We start from the raw sequence: 19,367 nt of genomic DNA on the forward strand, positions 1-19,367 counted from the left end.
AGGTCTGTAGCTGGAGCCAGCTGCCCAGGGAGGGAGGGCGGCTTGTGGATCACTTCCAGGAGCTAATGAATTTTTCAAATCCCAGGCTTACTGGCCCTCTGAAGGGTGTCCCGATTCTGCCTCCTGGAGCGACTGAGCCCAGAGAAGCAGCCTGCGGGACAGTGACTCTGCAGAGCCTGCAGGGCTGTGACTGCTGCGTGCATCACGGCTGGTGACACCAGCAGGCACCTGAGCCATTCTGCATCGTGTGCACCCAGCTCTAGGAACGCCCAGCTTTGCCCCTTGTCCTCTACCAGCGACCCTGTTGTTTTGCAAGAAACCAGAGAGAATTCTGGATTCTCCAGGTGCTGTCGGGATACCACTGAGGGGAAGCTACCCAGAGCGAAATGGGGAGACACTGCTCAGGGCGTTCGTAGATGCTGGGTCTGGGATAAACACCTTGGCTCTAGGTCACCTGCAACAGTCCTGCACTTTGAGATGGTAACCAGCCCAGGCTCAACCCAGAGAGCCCAGAGTGATTGATCCCCAGCATGTCTGGTGTCAGAAGGGGAGCCAGCCCTGGCCCTCACCAATCAGGGCTCTAACAGGAGGCCCTACACACAGGAGGCCCAAGTGGAGGTCTCCAGCCCCTCCCCACCCTAGCAGGAACTCTCCCCATGTCCACCTGCCCTCCCATGACATGACCCTCTTAACAGGAGCCTCAGGGACCTCACTAACCAGCCGTCTGCCGCAGGCTCCCCACCCCTCACAGGGCCTTGATATTTGCAGTTTGCCTCCTAAGTCAATTTACGGCCAATCCTCTTCCTTCCGCCCCAACGCATGACCCAGGCCGGCACCCTTTCTTGTCACTACTGTCCAAACATCCTCCGCCCTGACCCTGGATTCCAATCTTTTGCCAACTGATTCTTTGTCCACACAGCAGCCAGAAGCAGCTTCTTCCACCCTTTAAAAACCTTCAGTGGTTTTTCCATTGCCCTTGGGATAAAACTGACAATCCTTGGCCTTCCTGGCCTGACCCTGCCCTCCTCTGGCCCTCCCTCCCTGCCAGGCTCCAGCCCCTGGGGGTGGGGGGGCACAGGCACAGGCTTCCTGCCAGCCTCTCTGTATGGGCTCCAGACCTTATGCAGACAAGTGCAGGGGTTCCTGTGGCACCCGGCTCCCCAGCCTGGCTTTCAAGGCTTTTAGGGCTTTTGCATCCTTTAAGACCCCTGTGAAGCTCCCCAGCTGTGAAAGCCCTGCCACCATCAGGCTTGCAACAGTCGGGGCAAATCAGCATTCCTTGCAGGAAAGCATGCTTGAATGAAGATGTGCCCTCTTCTCTTCCTTGCTCTGCCTCTCTCCTCTAGTGGTTGGACGCTGTTGTGGGTCCAGACACCACTGAATCTCCCTATGGGACGGCCATGCCCCTGGCTCAGTACCGCTCTGAATGCTTGCCCATCAGCACCAGGTGCCAGGTTGAGGAGAGCAACACTGTGTGGGCAAGAATCCAGAACCCCACCTCCTATGCTGAGGGTCCTCTGTCTCTTGCCCCAAATCCTTCCCACCTGTCTATGTGGCATGAACCCACAGTGAAAGCTGGGAGCCCAAACCGCAAGAAGAATGGGGTTTATGTTAATGGGGTACTTTCTCCAGCCAAGGTGCAATTATCTTATGTGAGCCTCGCCTCCACTTGGGAGGCAGGTGCTGTTATTATTGCCCCTTTGTAGCTGGGGAAACAGATGCTTACAGAGGTCCAGTGATGGGCCCAGAATCCTGAGATTTGAACCCACCTGGCCAGACTTTCCCGTGCGTTACTTACCCATTCCCTAGCTCAGAGTTAAGCACCCCCATTCTGCAAGTAGGGGTAGCTGGGTCCAAATTATGATTCTGGGGGAAATTCCTGAATCTCTCTTGAGCTCAGTTTGCTCATCTGTGAAATGGGAATAATCAGAGCATGTGGCTGGATGAGAGTATGTATGTGACATGCTGGTGAGTTGTCAAGGCTGACTGCTGTGCTTGTCATCAGCCCTGCAGTACATCCCTGGGTCTGGTCACCCTTTAGAACACTCAGGCCACCTAGGGTCCTTGGGAGGATGGAATGAAACACTGATTACAATCCCAAAGCCCTGAAAGCCGAAGGTCAAACTCCCTTGGCAGGAGAACCTGACCTGGCTCACCCTCATTGGTGGCAAACCCCGACCTCACTGACCAGGAAGCTGTTGACAGGATGTTTTTAAATCCCCCGCAGCATGGCTATTCAAAGGGTGTGTGGACTAGAGGCATTGCATGCTATGTGGTACACGCATCCCCGTGTAAATTCTCTAGGATCATCAGGACAACTTTAATGTATGAAACCCACCCAGGGTCTTGGTACAAGGTGGTGCTTATGGCATCCTCTGCCCATAGCTGGCGTAGAGCAGGTGCTCAGTAAGTCACCATTCTCTCTTCTTTTAGGATTGTGCATGTCCTTCCCCTCTTCCTGTCCAGCCAGCCTTCTCTCCTGTGCCTCTCAATGGATGTGAACAGATGTTGATGAGAATCTTGTTAAAATCCCTGCATGTTCCGAGCTCACTGAAGGCAGAGCTCTAAGCCCGACACCCTGTAGCCACATGGCCAAGCACATGCCCTCTGCAGAGGTGCCTTCTATTCAAATCTCAGCTCTGCCACTTCCTAACAGGGCCTGCCGTTTGACCCCTCCCTGCCTTAGTAATCAGGGTTCCATCCCAGTGCCAACTTAAACTGTCCTGGGGGACTTGGAACCATGCCTAGCACATACCCAGCGTTAGCAGAATCATCATTAATTCTCACTCTGAAGCCTAAGCCATAGCCTGCCTTCCAGGGCTGGTTTGGAAACTGAGGCAGAGAGGCCAAGTAATGTGGTAGCTCAGGAACAGAGCCCTGTTCTCTGCTGTCTCTCAGAAGCTGGGACAAAGGGACTAGCAGGAGGGAAGAAAAGGAACAGGGTCCACCCCATAGTACCTGCCCACTGGTCTGTCATCTATCTATTTTGAGGGCCCACCAAGTTCCCAGGATTATTCAAAATGTTTCAGAAGCACAAGTCTGGGCCTCTTAGACTGACATGAGATGACTTCCTTCTAAGAAATGATCAGGGACACTTGTGGGCAGAGAAAAAGAGCTCACAAGAGAGTCCAGGAAAACCAGTTCCAGCCTAGCTGGCACAGAGATTCACAGGAGATAGTTTTTCCTTGGAGACACAAAACAACGCCGTTCTTTCATTAAAGAGAAGGCTTGGCTTGCAGAGTCTCATGAGGACTGTCACTGGAAACGACTCAGGCTGGATCTATTATGGAAAAATGAAAAGAGGGAGTGCAGTGGCCGACGGGGCATTTGTCCTTTGCCCCACACACCACCACCTGCCCCTGCTGCCCCTGCGCAGAAGTACGCCTTACTGTTTCCTCTTCTTCTATCTACTGAGGCCTCCTGAGAGAGAAACCAGTCCTGCCCCAGCCGTTAGCTCTCTACAAAACCAAAGTGCTCCTTACAATTTCTGGCATAGAAATGGAACCTCAAATAGAGGGTGGGAGAGATGCTTTTCCCATAGCCAGCAGCTTTTGCAGAAAAATAAGGATTAGGGCTGGGGATGTGGCTCAAGCGGTAGCGCGCTCGCCTGGCATGCGTGGGGCCCGGGTTCGATCCTCAGCACCACATACCAACAAAGATGTTGTGTCCGCCGAGAACTAAAAATAAATATTAAAAAAATTCTCTCTCTCTCTCCCACTCTCTCTTTAAAAAAAAGAAAAAAAGAAAAATAAGGATTAAAGAATCAATTAGAGGTTTGACAATCGAAGTCAAGAGAAACAAGAGGAGGCCTGCAGTAGGCCAGCAGGAAGCCACAAGCCCTTCACAACTGGACTGGAAGGGCTGGGGGTGCTCAGCGTAGAACACTTGTCTAACACACATGAAGTCCTCAACTCAACCTCCAGAACAAGGAGGAAAAAACCTCACCTGGTTACAAAACATCCAGACAAGCTCCTCCCACCCTACCAGCAGGGGACCCAAGGACACCTAACTGGTCTCCATGTGTCACCTTCCGTGCAGTTCACCTTTAAACTTGACACATGGTAAATATATTTAAGTGTGTGTGTGTGTGTGTGTGTGTGTGTGTATCCTGGAGTTAGAACCAGGGTCTTACACAGGCTAGGCACATGCTCTACCATTAACCCCCAGGCCTTAGTGGGGTACATATTTTTTGCCTTGCTTTGTTTCCCCCATCGAGTCAATTTTATTGAGATATAATATACATACAATCAAATGCACCCATTGTAAGTGGAACTTTTAATGAGTGTTATCCTCACTATCTCCGTATACCCTGATCAGACCATTTTCATTGTCCTAGAAGTTTCCTCTGGCCTCTTTGCACTCAGGCCCCTTCTGATCCCCTGCCCTAACATCCACTGATCTGTTCTCAGTCACCATGGTACTATTTCATGCCTATTTTCTTTTCTTCTTTTTCAAATGCTATTGTCAATAGATTTCATTATTATTATTTTTTTAATTATTATTTATACTGAGGATCAGACTCAGTGGTGCTCTACTACTGAGCCACATTCCCAGCCTTTTTTATTTTTTATTTTGAGATAGGTTCTCACTAAGTTGCTTAGGGCCTTGCTATTTTTCTGAGGCTGGCCTTAGGTTTCTAATCTTCCTGGCACAGCCTTCCCAGTCACTGGGATCACAGGTGCACACCGCCATGCCAGGATAGATTTTTAAATTTTCATATTCAAATTATAGCCTAGCTATAATAATAAACAACATATAAATATCTTTATATTGTTTACTTCTTGTGACCTCACGACATTCACTTACTAGGTTGAGTTGTTCTTATATAGATTCCTTAGGACTTTCTGGTAAACAATACATTGTCTGTGACTAAAGACAGTTTTACTTTTCCCTTTTTGGCTGTTACTGAACTCTGGCTCCAAAGGTTTATTAAAATGTAAGTTCATATCCAAGAGATAAATGTTGGGGGGAAGAAAGCAGCCATTATTGAGGGTGCTAGCAACCTGGGAGGTAGACTGTTGTCTCCAGAGCCCTTTTCCAAGTCTCTGGGGAAGCAGGGGATACTTATCTAAGGACTAAATTCGAGGTTACATACATGCGGGAGCTTGAGTCAAGCAGTCCGGTGTTTTGACACCAGCCACAGGGGATAATCTTCTAGTGATAGCCTATGCTTATCTTGAGGGCAAGACGCTCCCAATGCAGACAGGCAGCCACATCCTGGGAGAAAGAAAGGCAACAAGAATAAAGCAAGATGGAGTCTGATGGCTGCAGACTTTGTGCCATTTCTTTCTTTTCTTGCCTTACTGCACTGACTGGGACCTCTAACACAAAATGAATACAGAGCAGACACCTTGGTTCATTGCTAATCTTAGGGTCCAGATAAGCATCTGTTTACTCTTAAGTATGTCAGCTGTAGGTTTATTGGCAACTTTTATCAGATGGAAGAATTCCTCCCTGTTCCCAAATTGCTGAGAGCTTTCAATCACAAATGATGTTCAACTTCATCAAATGCTTTTCTGCCTCTGTTGACATGTTTGTCTGGTTTTCTTCTCCTTCCTTCTGTTAATATGCTGAATTACATTGATTGATTTTCAAATGTGAAGCCAATCTGCCATTCCTGGGACATTTCTCGTTTGGTCGTGACGTAATATCCTTTTTCTATATTACTGGATTTGATTGTTCACATTTTGCCAAGGAGTTCTATCCATTTGCCTCCCTGCTATATCCGCAGAGCCTAGAACACGGCCGAGAACAGAGTAAATGCTCAATACATGTGTTGAATCTGATAGCTTCCTTGACATGGAATTGCTGGGTCACAGGAAGTGTGCTTTTCTATATCTTGACAGATATTGTCAGACTTTCCTCTGAAAATTTCCCAGTCTTCACTCCCATCAACATGCACGCCTGGGAGTTAACAGTGTGCAGTATGGCTCAGCGACACACATGGCGTCATCGCCACACTCCCTCCACTGAGTGATGGGGAACAGGTTGGAGAAGCCCTTGACTTCTCCCAAGCGAGCACAGGGAGGCCTTACAGAGAAGCCAAGCCCTGGGCTGTCTTGCTAGAATTCCAGCGAGGAAGAGGAGGAGGTCCACCAGGTTCACGGGGAGTCTGGCCAGCAGAAGGGGAGCAGCCTAGATGGTAGAAACAGCACATTCAAAGGCACAGATGCTGAAAGATTGTTGCATCAGCCACCAACTAGTCGTGTGACCTTGGACAAATCTCTCCTGCATATCCACCCAAAGGGAATGACAACAACAGGGCTGCCAACACAGTGAGTACCCAGTGAGATAACACACAGAGACCTTGGGAAACCTCTAATGTGAAGGCACTGTTACTATTGACACGGAGGTGGGCAGGCCTGTTGTGTGTCCAGCTGAGCACCAGATGGACAATCCTTGGGAAAAGAAAGCAGGAGGCCAGCGCTAACTTGGAGTTAGCAGCCTAGGTCTTAGCCTCCAACACCAGCCAAGGTAAGGGCTGTGCGCCCACCATGGCATCTCCTGATTCAGAATCCTGCGTAGAGGGGAGCAGCTTGGTTAACAGCCTGGCAGAACTCTCCTTAGGCTCCCCTGCTGCCTCATAAGTCATCTTCAGCTAAGGTGAACACTGACTTCCTAAGTGACTTAAGCAAGGGGTTTTGTAGATTCAGGAAACACTCCGACGTTTCCCTTTTTTTTCCTTTCCTTCCTTCTTTCCTTTTCCCTCATATACAGAGCACTAGCATGGCTTCCCTCTTTCTAGGCCTGGGAGCAATGGCTTTAATATAGAGCAATCACTGTATTTGTATTTTGGATGACTGTGCCTGGGAGTTATTTCTGAAGAGTTCCCATAATCAAATACAGATTGGCTGCTGGCTTCTGTTTGCTCACAGCTCCCTTCCTACTTCTACTGTTTACACACAGCAAGCACATCTAGCAGCTTGAGCTAGTCAAGGTGCTGCTTTCAGCAGCTCCAGGAAGGAGAACACAAAGAGTTGGTGTTATTCGCCAACAGACTATAAAGGGTAAAGACTAAAGGGCTACAGACTAAAGGGGTAAAGTTGTGGCCTGTGAGAACAGGAGAGTTTTGTTTTTTGTTTCCCCTGCAAAGTAGGTAAAGTCCATGCAGACCTGAAACCCCTAGCAGTAGTGGAGAGAACACAGAGAAACAGGTATATTTGGAGAATTTTAGAAGCTAGAAGAGCCAGGTGTGCATGGAGGCCCCAGCGGCCACCTGAGGTCAGCAGGCTGTTCAGAGAAAGGAGAAGAGAGTCTAAGGAAAAAGGAGTTTCTGGCACTGGTCCCTGTGCAGACTGGCAGTCACCACCAGAACAGGAAGTGGAGAGGTTGAGCAGGTTTGGAGGAGGGCAAGAATGATCAGTTCAATTTGGGACATTTACTAATTAGTTCCTTGGGCATTACCAGGCAGCAAGAACCATGTCAGGAACAATCGTTGAGCAAGAAAAAAACAAAACCAAAGTTCCTGCTCTCCTGAAGCCCACATTCCAGGGTGAGAAGGGCAATCTAAATATATCAACAAAGCAAATGCAGAAGCCCAGGTAAGAATATTCAGTGGAGTCATGAGATAGACTCTGCTGCAAGGGTAACCAGAGAAGGCTCCACCCAGCCAGCCCAGGAGATAAAATGCCAGGCTGAGTTTGACAGCGACTCAAGAAGTACAAGTAGAGAAACAGTTTAGATGTATCAGTCTGGACTGGAGAAGATCAAAAAAAGTCAAAAAAGCACATTGCTAAATACAACACTACGTAATACTATTTGTAAATCAAAAAGTGTTGTATATCGAATTGTACAAAATGATGAGCTGAGGTGTAGCCCGGTGGTAGAATGCTTGGCTAGCACCGGTAAGGTCCAGGGTTCCATCCCCAGCACTGCAAACACAGGCCCACACAAAATATTTAGGATGCACTGGGAGGTCAGTCTATTTAAAAGATCATTTAAGCTGGGTGTATTTGTATAATTCTTTGCACACGTAAAAATCACAAAGTTAACTTTTTAAAACGGCGAGGTCAAGGACCTGGTTATGCCTGCCAAGTGCGACTTCGCCGCCTGGGAGCTGGTACTAGGCAGCTGCTGCCAGTTCCCACTTCATCCTCTCAGTGGCCTAGGCCCGCCCAGATCGGTGATCCGCTCGGGGCTGACCCCGCCCCGGCCAGGGAGGTCTCCCCGCCCACATCCTCCTGCTGCCCAATAGGCGCGCGGGATCCGGGCCCACACCTCCGCCGCACCCCGCCTCCGACTCGCGCCGCGGAGTAACGTCACGGCCCAGCCCCCGCCACGTGACGGCCGCGCGCCGGGGTCTCGTTTGCCGCCGGGTTCTCGCCGCAGAGGCCGGTGAGGCACCCGCGGCGACGCCGCGGGGGTTGCGGGGCTGCGGAGCCCGCGTGCGCATGGAGGCCCCGGCGGCCGCCTGAGGACAGCGGGCGAGAGATCGGGCGACCTCGCGCATCCCTCGAGCGGCTGCGGCGGGCCACAGAGCCGGCGCGGCCATGGCGACCGGCACCCAGCAGAAGGAGAACACGCTGCTTCACCTCTTCGCCGGCGGGTGAGCCTTCGGCCGAGCCCGCGCGCCCCGCCGCCCCGGCCTCTCGGCCCCCGCCGCGGCTTCCTCGGTGGGCTCAGCGCGGTCCCCAGGGAGGGTCCCGGCGGCCGGGCGGCGGCGCCGGGGGAGGGGTCGGGGCCTCTTCCCCACCCCCACCCCGACGCGTCGCGCGGGGGCGGTTTACCCCGCGCGCGTCCCCCGGCTCGGAGGCCAGGCATTTTCTCCTGAACAGTTAGTGGCTGGTGAGTGTCGCCCAGGGCGGCCCTGTCGGGCCACCGAGGCTCGGCGGCTGGCCTCCTCGCCGGCCACGCCGTGCTCCCTGTCCATCTGGATTCTCTTCCGTGGCCTGTCGCCCGAGACCAGCGTTTCGGGCCCCGGGCACCCTTGCAGATGCTCGGGTCTGCCCTGGAGTTCTCGGGGTAGCTAGTGCAGAGGTAATTCAGAGGGCCAGGGGCTGCAGGCGATGGGCATCCTCAGCCAGGGCCTGGAAGGTGCCAGCCAGCAACACGTGGGAGGGTTAACTGAGGAACCTCGGGAGATGGCTGGGTCGCGAAGGTGTGCCTGTGAGTTGAATTGTATGGGACGGGAGCTGACGTCCCCCAACCCCCATAGAACTAGAATCGTTTTGGAGTATGAGGAATTTTTAAAAATCTCGGCTGGTGGCATTGGGTCCTTTTGGTTTCTTCCAGATATTTGGAACCTCACAGGCCTAGCACGACGATTTTTCAGTATAGGACATTTTGCGTAAAACAGATTATCCTGGTTTATCATCTTGAGTGTTTTGGTTTCAGCCTGGACTGATACCTAGACATATTCCCCATTACAAACAATTATAGTTAAGAAACTCACCTGTGTTTCTGCATTTTTTTGTACTTTTATTTTAGGCCATTGCTTATTTTTTTTCAATTAGACAGTTTTGGTGGTTCCTCCTAGGAAGAATTTCTCATTCATCTCTCTTCTGTCATTCTCTCAACCCTTCCCAGTATGTCTCCATGGATATTTCCTTTGAGAGGAACAGAGGAAGCATCCTTAATAGACTATAAATTCGTCATTCCTGAGAACTTTTAAAAAGTTGGCCACATTTTAAAGTGTGGCTTTAAAAACATCTCATACATTTTTTAAAGCCAAGTAGGAGAATTTTTTTTTAATGAAATTATGCTCAGTGATTTTTGATTTACTGTTTTGAGTGAAGTGTTCCTTTAAGTTTTTCTTTGTATTCCAAACTGGAAGAGTTGTATGCTCTGGAGCAGCCTAGCTGCTGAGATTCACTGTGTAATTGATGGCCCTGTCTTGATGAATCTCCCCATGCGCCCTTCATAGTGCCCTCTGGCTGCCTATTCTCCTGCTGGAGTGTCAGGCTTTTACCTTGTGATGGCAAAAAACTGCAGTGGGCAGCACCGCCAGGAGGACTGATTAGGTAGTTTATTAGGGTAGCACCTAATAAACTATGGGATTTAACATACTTCAGTTCCTTCATCAGTAGCATTTTGGGGTTATTTTACTTGCAGATTCAAGAAAGAAATCTTCAAAAGAGATGTTTCCAGATCCATCTAGTATTCTAATATATTTGACTTCAGTCTCTTTTAGGGTGGAACCTGAAAGGAATTGAGTGTAGAACGGGCACAGTATATAGTTACTGTAGTCAGGCAGGCTGTCTCACCTAGTCAACTCTCATTAAGCTGGCACCTTTCCAAAGAACTAAGTTCAGCTCCTTTAGAAGCCTTTTGAAAAGAAGTCAGGGCCCTTTTGAAATTGTCACATTTCTCCTGTTTATTAAACAGCTTTCAGAAGGTATAATAATGCCAAGCAAATTTAATGCTATCACTAATTAATGATATTGAACAAATATTTTTGTTAGGTTTAACAGGCTTCTGAATAGATGGAAATTAATTTTAGAACCTGGAAAATGAAAACTGCACCAAAACAGCTCATAGTGTTTGAAATTTCTTAGATTTATTTTTTTAAAAGATATTTTCTTGGATTCTTTGCAAAGAAGAAAATACTCTAGTATTAACCTGTAATCACATTTTGAATATGGTATGTTGCTTTTTAAGAGAACAGGAAGAAAAGCCACCCACAAACCAATACCTAGAAGTGAACACATTCTAAAAGCTTCCCTGCCTGAATATATGTCTCAAATACAAGTTCAAATTCATTTTTAAGATAGCTTTGTGTTCTTTAAATTGCTTTCTTCTTAGTACTATTTTGAGTTTTAGGGGCAGCATGGTAGAAAGTCTCTGAGTACAGTTTGCCATAGAACCATATTTATCTACCATCAATGCTGGACTGTGGAGAAAGCAATGAAGAAGGCAAGCTTAATGTCTAAACCCAATACTAAAGTCCATGGAGGACATTAGAGTCGTTTACAACAGGGCTGCCTAATATTTGAATGACATTTCTTTCTGATCTATCATTGCTGACTTCTACCATTATAAACAACTGGATATCTTTACAGGTGCATACTTTATTTTCTTTGGATAAACCAGCAGAGGAACAATTACTGAGTAAAAACATTTTTGGTCCCACCACATCTGAAAACTATCTTAGGTTCATTTCTGCATGAATAACATCATTCATTTGATGGTATTTAATACCTTTAGGATTTCTGCTTTCTTCCCTTATATGGGTAATACTGTTGTCAAAACAAAGTACTCACACACATTTTATTGTTACTTTTAATCCTTTTCTGCTATTTGAACCATCTCATCAAGAAAAATGCTGAAATACTGTGAAGTGGCCCTTCCCTGTGTAGGCCTGATTTGTCCCCAAAGAATTTGGGGAGGGACTGGGAATATAGCTCAGTAGTAGCACACTTGCCTAGCATGCACAAGGCCTGGGGCTAGATTCCTCTACTGCGTACAGAGGATGACTTGGGGATTCTGCTTGTGTATTAGTGTCAGTGATGCCCTTCATCTTCATCACAGTAGCAGGGTGGCGATTAGGAGATCTGCTGGGCACCTGAAAATAGCTAGACTAAGCTGATATAGATTTGGAGATGGAAGACCTGGACTAGACACTTCAGGTCTTATTTTTATGGCATGATTTTTTTTGTGTTGAAATTAAATATACTTAACATAGCCTTTAAAATGTATTTTAGTAGGAATATAGTATGTCTTTAAGGTATTAAAATATAAAATCTACATATATTTTTAAAAATCAATACTTTGACCCTATTATGGGCAGCTTTTGCTAGGTATACTCTAGTGCTGTATCTCTAGAAGTTTAATCTGTATCAGCCAGTGGTTACTGCTGAAGCCTTGGGGAATACCGAGATATAGTGCAAGTTCATCTCTTTTGGGGGGAAACAGTCTACAAAAGAGGCAAGGCTTACTTGAAATGCTTAAAATTTTTTTGATAGAGTATATAGTGTATGCATAATAACTTGAATATACTGTTACGTAACTGCTCCTTGTATAAAGCTTATATATGCTGCTAGGAATATAAATTGGCTGATTTGTCCAGTTTGTTTATACATGTTACAAGCATTTTTAAAAATTGTATGGTATTTGAGTGGGAAATATCCAATAGAATAGAGGGTACATGAAGGTAGAAACCATGTTGGTTTTCACTAGAATCTCCTACTATATTTCCATGTTACAAATGCCCAAATGATATTTCTTTTTTTTCTTTTTTTTTTTTTTTAGTTTTAGTTTTTGGTGGACACAAAATCTTTATTTTATTTTTATGTGGTACTGAGGATCGAACCCAGCGCCCTGCGCATGCCAGTCGACGGCTTGAGCCATCACAGCCCCCAAACGATATTTCTTAAATGACCAAGTGAATAAAAGATACTGTGTATCTCACCTGAGGGTATATAGACTGATGTAGTTCTGAATTGTCCCAGATAAAGAATAGACTCACCATGATTATTTATTTATTTATTTATTTTCCCCATGATTATTTATGAATTGCAAATTTGGTTCTGTATTAAGATTTGCTAAAACTGTAGTTATAAGGTAATGGTAATTTGGTTTTTTCTATTTGTAAAAGATATGATTATCTTCATGTTCAGAAAGTACTAGAGTTTTTATTCATTTTGAGTGCTGTTTTTAAGTTTCTTTCCAAATGAGATGGAATTCAGGAAATAATTATATCAAAAACTATTTTGCTTTATCTTTTTTTTTTTTTTTTTTGGTGGTACTGGAAATTGAACCCAGGACCTCATGCATGCTAAGAAAGCATTCTACCACAGAGATACATACCCAACTCAAACTATTTTGCTTTCACTGAGTGAATACAGAAAAATTACATAATTAAAATTTTATAAACCTTATCTCAAGTATTCAAGTAAAACTTCTCAATTATAGTATGTACAGAAAAGCAACTAATATTTTTCAAATAGTGACTACAGAGGTAGCAGCTAAAAGGGCAGAATTATGAGAAGCACCAAAGATTAGGAGGATTGGGTAGAACTGAGGGGTGGGCTTGTTGGTGGAGCCTGTTGTACGTGTATGTGAGCCATGCATGTGGAAACCAGGTTTCTACCAGTTGGGTAGTGATTCTTACATTAAAGAGCACTATGGCCTTGACTTTGTCTAGTATGTGTGTGCACAGGCACAGTAAACAGATTCTTGTTGAAAACATCTGTTTTTTAATAAATTGTTCTAGTAATTTGAATCTGAGGTAAAAGGTAAAAGTCTGAACAATTTTAAAATATTGTGTAGTTCTGTGTGAGCACATAAAAGTGGTAGAAAAACCCAGTGTGTACCTTGTGGCAGGAGTGGAATGCCCTAACTTTGCCCTGCTATAAACCGGAGGAGAGGTGCCTAATCCTCAGGGGGAGAAATCAGGCAAGTGTTATGTGGGTGTAGAAGATAAAAGGTTAATATGCTCTTATGTAATGAACATAAGACTTTAGTTCCGGAAAGGAGGAAAGAAAGAAGGTAGAGAAACAAGGAGCGTAGTTTTATATAACAGGGAATATTAAAAAAATAGAAGCAGTGCAGAAAAAATCGAGTTCATAGATTTTTAGGAAAATTAAGTAAATAGACTTCTAAGCAAAAAACGCTCCTGTGACCACTCAGACATGCACTTGAGCTGCTCGTCATGGCCTCGCTGCTGCTCTGCTCAGACCCTCATTGTTCGCTTGGAGTGTGCAGTGCCCCAGAGAATTTTTGCTGGACTTTGGCATTACCAACTAGAGTGATATTATGCTGGGAGCAAAATTAATACCCTGAAAGTTTCCTCACAGCCGTTAGAAGCAGCCTATAGTAAACATTAGTCCTAACTTCTCTTTGGAAGATTATAACATTCAAGCTCCACAAGTGCTTTCTGGAGAAGTGTGAGCACAATTATTCTATTTTTTTTGGCTGGGCTTGTTTAGGAGGCTTTCAGTTGTAAGTCTAGAAGATTTAATTCCCACTGGCTTAATTATTGGTACATACACCAAACTGTAGAGGAAGGATAGGCTTCAGGGAAGGACTCATCTAATCAGCTGACAGTGTCGCCATGGAACCCACCTGTGCCTGCTCTGACTCCCGGGAATGTCTACTCGTGGGGTTGGTTGCTGCATGGACACAAAGTGGCTTCCAGCAGCTCCTCTGCCTCCCGCCCCTGAACAGGTCTGGAGTTTCATTCTCCTTGGACCCACTTGGACCCACACCATCTCCAAACTGGTCATTTAGAAGCTTGGGCTGAATCATGTACCCTTCTCTGAACAGACAGCCTACCCAAGTGGATGGTATTTTGTTGAGGGGTATGAGCGAGTCAGAGCTAAAAAGAGAAATGAGCTCAGTCCCATGTGTACTGTGTGGCTTAACAAATGAGGATCTGAGGGATGGGTGCAGGGAGGCAGGAAGCAGCCTGCAGTGCCCTCTGCCTAGGTTCTGCTGTCTCCAGATGTGTTGTCCATTTTTTTGGTCTGAAACAAGAGTTTCTCAACCTTAGTCAGGTAATTATTTTGAGGGGAGGGGATGTCCTGTGCATGGGAGGATGTTGAGCAGCTTCTTGGCCTCTACTTACTACGTGGTAGTAAAAACTTCCCAACACCCGTTTCTCCTGTATGTGTTTTGGTTTTGTTTTCGTGTTTTGTGATGCTGGGGATTGAACCCAAGGGACCTCTACCACCAAGCCGCTTCCCCAGCTCTTTTTTTAAATTTATTTTTTATTTCAAGACAAGGTCTTGCTAAATTGCCAAGACCAGCCTCCAACTTGTGATCCTCCTGCCTCCGCCTCCTGAGGGATTACAGGCATAGTAACTGTATGTGGCTTCTTCCCCCATTTCAACACCATAATATTTTCACACATCGCCAAATGTCATTGAGGGTGGGGACAAAATTGCCCAGGCTTGGAACATTGGTCTAGAATCGTGGTTTCAAGTTTTGATCACACAGGCCTATGATTGAAATGTTTATTCTGCCCTATTTTATACATATAAAATGTATACACAAATTTTATAAATTAAATGGAGATTAGAAATAAAATCTTTCATCTTTTTCGATTTTTTTTTTCTTTTTTTGTTACTAATTGAACTTGGGCACTTTACCATTGAATCACATCCCTTACCTTTTTGTTATTTTGAAACAGGATCTGGTGAAGTTGCTGAGGCTCCTTTGTAATCCTCCTGCCTTTGCTTCCCAAATTGCTGGGAATACAGGCACATGCCACTGTTCCCTGTTGAAATTGTATTTCTTTCTGTACATGAGTGGGTCTTTACAGTGGAGGACAAAGCCCACTTTGGAGATTAATGGTCTAAAATATTGCTATTCAGTCAGATTAGTCAGCTCCCCAATTATGTGATGCTAAGTCTGTGTCACTATGTAAGTGGACATTGAATGTGACTTTTCCCATTGTCTGAGCATGGCTACCAGGACACTCAAATGAACCAAATAAACCTAGTCTTAGAAAGAGGTATTAGAGTCTTCCTGCTGCCATTGACCACTCTACCCACACACTGTGTATGCAGAGAAGAAAATACATGACTGTCAACGTTGGGTCCTGTTGAGTACTAAGAACATCTTACTGTCCCTGTCCCCTACTCTGTCCTCCAGTCTGGGCTGCAGAGTGAGGGAGCTCTCAAGGCAGAAAGACTTGAAGCTTGCTCTGGGGCCGTTTGCTTCCTGCAGGTGGGAAGCTGCTGCGTCCTGTGAGCCAGCAGGGTGAGAAGGGGCTGAGGAAAGCCAAGCTGACCAGCTCCATTGGCTTCTTGTCGAGGAGCACGTGGGCCAGAGGAAGGGAAGGCGCTATTGCTACCCAAGTCTCCAGGCCAAGTAAGGCAGAAAAGAGGTTGGGGGAGGAGCTACTATTGAGACCCAAGGAGGGGTGTCCTGTGTCAGGGCTTGGTGAGTGGGTTGAGTACCAGTTGCACTGAAATTGTAACATTCTCTGGGGCCACCAATACAGCACACAGCTGGATGGACCCCCAATAAGACAAGACCACATCTCTTCTCCCTGTCCTCAAGCCCAGAGAACCATAAATCAAAGGGAAAAAAAGTGACAGAGCAAGCCAAGTCCCCACATGTCACAAGTTTGCCTAGCAGTAGAAGAGGGAAATTTGAAGCTGATCAGAGATGGAAGTATCAGTGGGACTGTGTTGGGAAAACCTGAAAGTTACGGAAAAGTCTGGAATCTGCCCATGCCATTGAAGGGAAAGAGGAGTTCAGTGAGCACAGCTGAAAGCCATGGGTAGGGGACCAGTGACAGGACCAGTGCCTGAGTCCTTTCTGAATTGAGACTCCAGAGAGACTGGGTTAACACTGGGCAGCGCAGTGGAACACAGGGCGGCAGAGCCCAGTGTGCAGCCAGGTGGTGTTTGTACTGAGGAATCTGGACAGCGGGGAGAGCTTTTCTACAAAGAATATGGTTTGTTGTGATCTAAAGCGCCTGGGTCCCAGATATTTTTAGAAAAAGTAAATATTTATGATTGTGTGTGTGTGTGGTGCTGGGAATGAAACCCAGGGCCTTCAAACACTCTCTGCCATTGAGCTAAGCCCAGCCCTATGATTTAATATTTTTAGAAAACTTTGGAAGGCCAATCAAAATAAGTATTTTATCTTCTCAGATTGATGAATGTCTTGCCCATGTTGATTCATGAAAAAAGAAAAAGGAGTACCAATGGGAAATGTTTTAAATTTCTGGATTAGGAGGGCCCTCTGGGAATTGAACCCAGGAGTGCTTAACCACTGAGTCACGTCCCCAGTCCTTTTTTTTTTTATTTTGAAGCAGGGCCTTGCTAAGTTGCCCAGCCTGGCCCTGAACTTGCCATCCTTCTGCCTGAGCCTCACCAGTCACTGGGATTACAGGCATGTGCTAATATGTCCAGCTAGAAGGATCTTATTTGCAAATTTTTAATTAAAGATTATAACTTGTTTTCATCTAATTGAGTACTACAGTGAATTTGTATCTGACACAATGACTTAAAAATATCCTTTGGTCAGGTCATGTTATGGTTTGGGTGCGAGGTGTCCCCCAAAAGCTCACGTTTGAGAAATGCAAGAAGTTTCGGAGGAAAAATGCATAGCCCTAACCTAATCAGTGAATTAATCCCTGATGACATTAATGGAGAGGCGGCGACTGGAGACCGGAGACAGATGGCTTGAAGACGTGGTTCACTGGGGCCTGGCTACAGGGTACATAGTTTGTATCTGGCGAGTGGAGCCTCTCTGCTTTCTGATCTTCCTGTGAGCTGGATCCCTCTGTCACACTCTTCTGCCATGATGTCCTGCCTCACCTCAAGCCCTGAAGAATGGAGCCTGCCATTCATAGATTGAGACTTCTGAAACTGTGAGCCCCTGCAGTAAACTTTTCTTCCTCAAATTGTTCTGGTCAGATCCTTTAGTCAAGCAGTGATAAAGCTGACTAAAATAGGTCACTTCTAAGACATTTTTCTTAATATTTGAGTTGTAGTTGAATGAGTATCTTTATTTTATTTAATGTGGTGCTGAGGATCGAACCCAGGGCCTCGCCCATGCTAGGCGAGCGCTCTGCCCCTGAGCCCCAGCCCCTGAGACATTTCCAGCAGGAGAGGTGAGGCCCGCCTGGCAGCAGCATTCTGCTCATCATGCACTGCAGGGCTCTGTCGCAGTGCTTCCTGCTGCTGCTTGGCTTGCTCTGACACTGACACTGCATCCTCCCTGCTTGTAGTTGAAGCCGCTGAGCCTGCAAGTGCCCGGCTCTGGTCTTTTTGTCACCATCAGGCCTTGCACCAAAGTGACAGGGTACAACATAAGAAAGTGGCTGCAGTGCTTAGTGTGTGGCCTCCCACCTCAGAGAGGTCACTCACTGTCAGGAGGCGGCTTTGTCTACAGACTGCTTCCTGCTGGTCATCTTCCATCAGTGGCATAGATTTGGATGACACTTGGACAAAGTCATGAGTGCAGCTGACTGAGGGACAAAGTGAAGGTGGTTGACCTGTATCTGATTTGAACTTTATGACCTTCTGATAAAGGAATTTAAACAGAAGCTTTTTTTTTTTTTAAGCTTCTTTTGGTCACATGTAGTTGGGTTGTTCACCATAAATCGACTTCAGATATTTCTTTTTTTTTTTTTTTAGTTGTAGTTTGGAAACAACACCTTTATTTTATTTATTTATTTTTATGTGGTGCTGAGGATCAAGCCCAGCACCTCATACATGCTAGGGGAGCACTCCACCACTGAGCCCCAGCCCCCAGATATTTCTTTATCTTACTCTGTAACATGTAATTTTTCCAGTATTTTAAAAAATATATATATATATATATATATTAGTTATAGGTAGTCACAATACCTTTTATTTTTATGTGGTGCAGAGGGTCAAACCCAGTGCCTCACGCACACCGGGCAAGCGCTCTACTTCTGAGCCACAAACCCAGCCCATTTTTTCCAGTATTTTGAAACTATTGGAAAGTAAGTTTTTGAAGTTTTTATGCATCAGGTGAATGTGTCACTGGCCTTCAAAGCCATAGCCTCTTGCCCTTCAGGCAACAAGTTACGCCCCTGCCTACCTATTGGGCTTCTTTAAGCATGTAGTTAGTATTATAATGGAGAAGAGTTATTTATTTTATATGACTAGGCATGGGTTAGAAAGTTAGTATTTTCCAACCTCTTTTTAAAACTGCTCCCTGTTATTCTGTTTTTTTTAGATACAGCCTAGTGCTAAGCATAAATTATACAGATCAATATTAAGTAAGACTCAAGAAGTCGTCGTCTTCTGCTGCTGCTTCTTTTTGTGTGTGTGTGTGTGTGTGTGTGTGTGTGTGTGTGTGTGTGTGCGTGCGCGCGCGCGCGCCAGGGTGCTTAAGCACTGAGCCACATCCCCAGCCCATTTGGTATTTTATTTAGAGTCAAGATCTCAATGAGTTGCTTAGCACTTCACTATTGCTGAGGCTGGCTTTGAACTCACAGTCCTCCTGCCCCAGCCTCCTGAGCCCCTAGAATTATAGGCGTGTGCCACCATGCCCAGCTCAAAATACCTTCTTGATTAAAAAATCCATGAGAGTTTTACAAAAGTCTGAGTTAACTAATAAAGCTAATATATAGTAGTATAAACAAACTAACAATACTTGCTTTCTTTCCATAAATATCCCACAAGAGGGTATCTTAGCATAGGGGACCTGGATAGGGGTGGGTTGAATGCTTAATGACTTGGAGACTTTGAAAAAGTATATAAGCTTGTGGAGAGCCACGTTGCCTTCAGTACAGGGCTTCATCAATTTCTGTTCTCCTGCTTCCCTGTCCTGCTTGTGATCCCCCAAAGTGCTTTTGTGATTGATGGGCTTGGGCCCTCAGTTCAGAAACCACCGTTGTAGGTAGCAGTTTAGGATTTGTCCTCATTGTGACTTAAACCAGGTTTACCTAACCAGCCCCCACTGGCTCTGTCCTCTTCTACCCCATCTGTACATTTCTGTCT

At 46.0% G+C, this 19,367-nt stretch overlaps 1 protein-coding gene across 2 annotated transcripts in view; it reads left to right on the plus strand.

The window, feature by feature from the left end:
• Positions 1 to 8,266: 8,266 nt before the first annotated feature.
• Slc25a33 (solute carrier family 25 member 33) overlaps positions 8,267 to 19,367 on the plus strand; it is a 30,627-nt gene continuing 19,526 nt past the window's right edge. The window contains exon 1 of one of the 2 annotated variants that reach the window (XM_078025226.1): positions 8,267 to 8,545. In XM_078025226.1, the coding sequence (XP_077881352.1) occupies positions 8,490 to 8,545 (56 nt within the window). In that variant the 5' untranslated portion in view covers positions 8,267 to 8,489. Of the gene's footprint in view, positions 8,546 to 17,108; positions 17,264 to 19,367 lie in introns of those variants that run through there. The other variant, XM_005334751.5, reaches the window with a different exon arrangement.

The sequence above is a fragment of the Ictidomys tridecemlineatus genome, chromosome 11 (genome assembly GCF_052094955.1).
Source record: "Ictidomys tridecemlineatus isolate mIctTri1 chromosome 11, mIctTri1.hap1, whole genome shotgun sequence".
In the NCBI taxonomy this organism is placed as follows: domain Eukaryota; kingdom Metazoa; phylum Chordata; class Mammalia; order Rodentia; family Sciuridae; genus Ictidomys; species Ictidomys tridecemlineatus.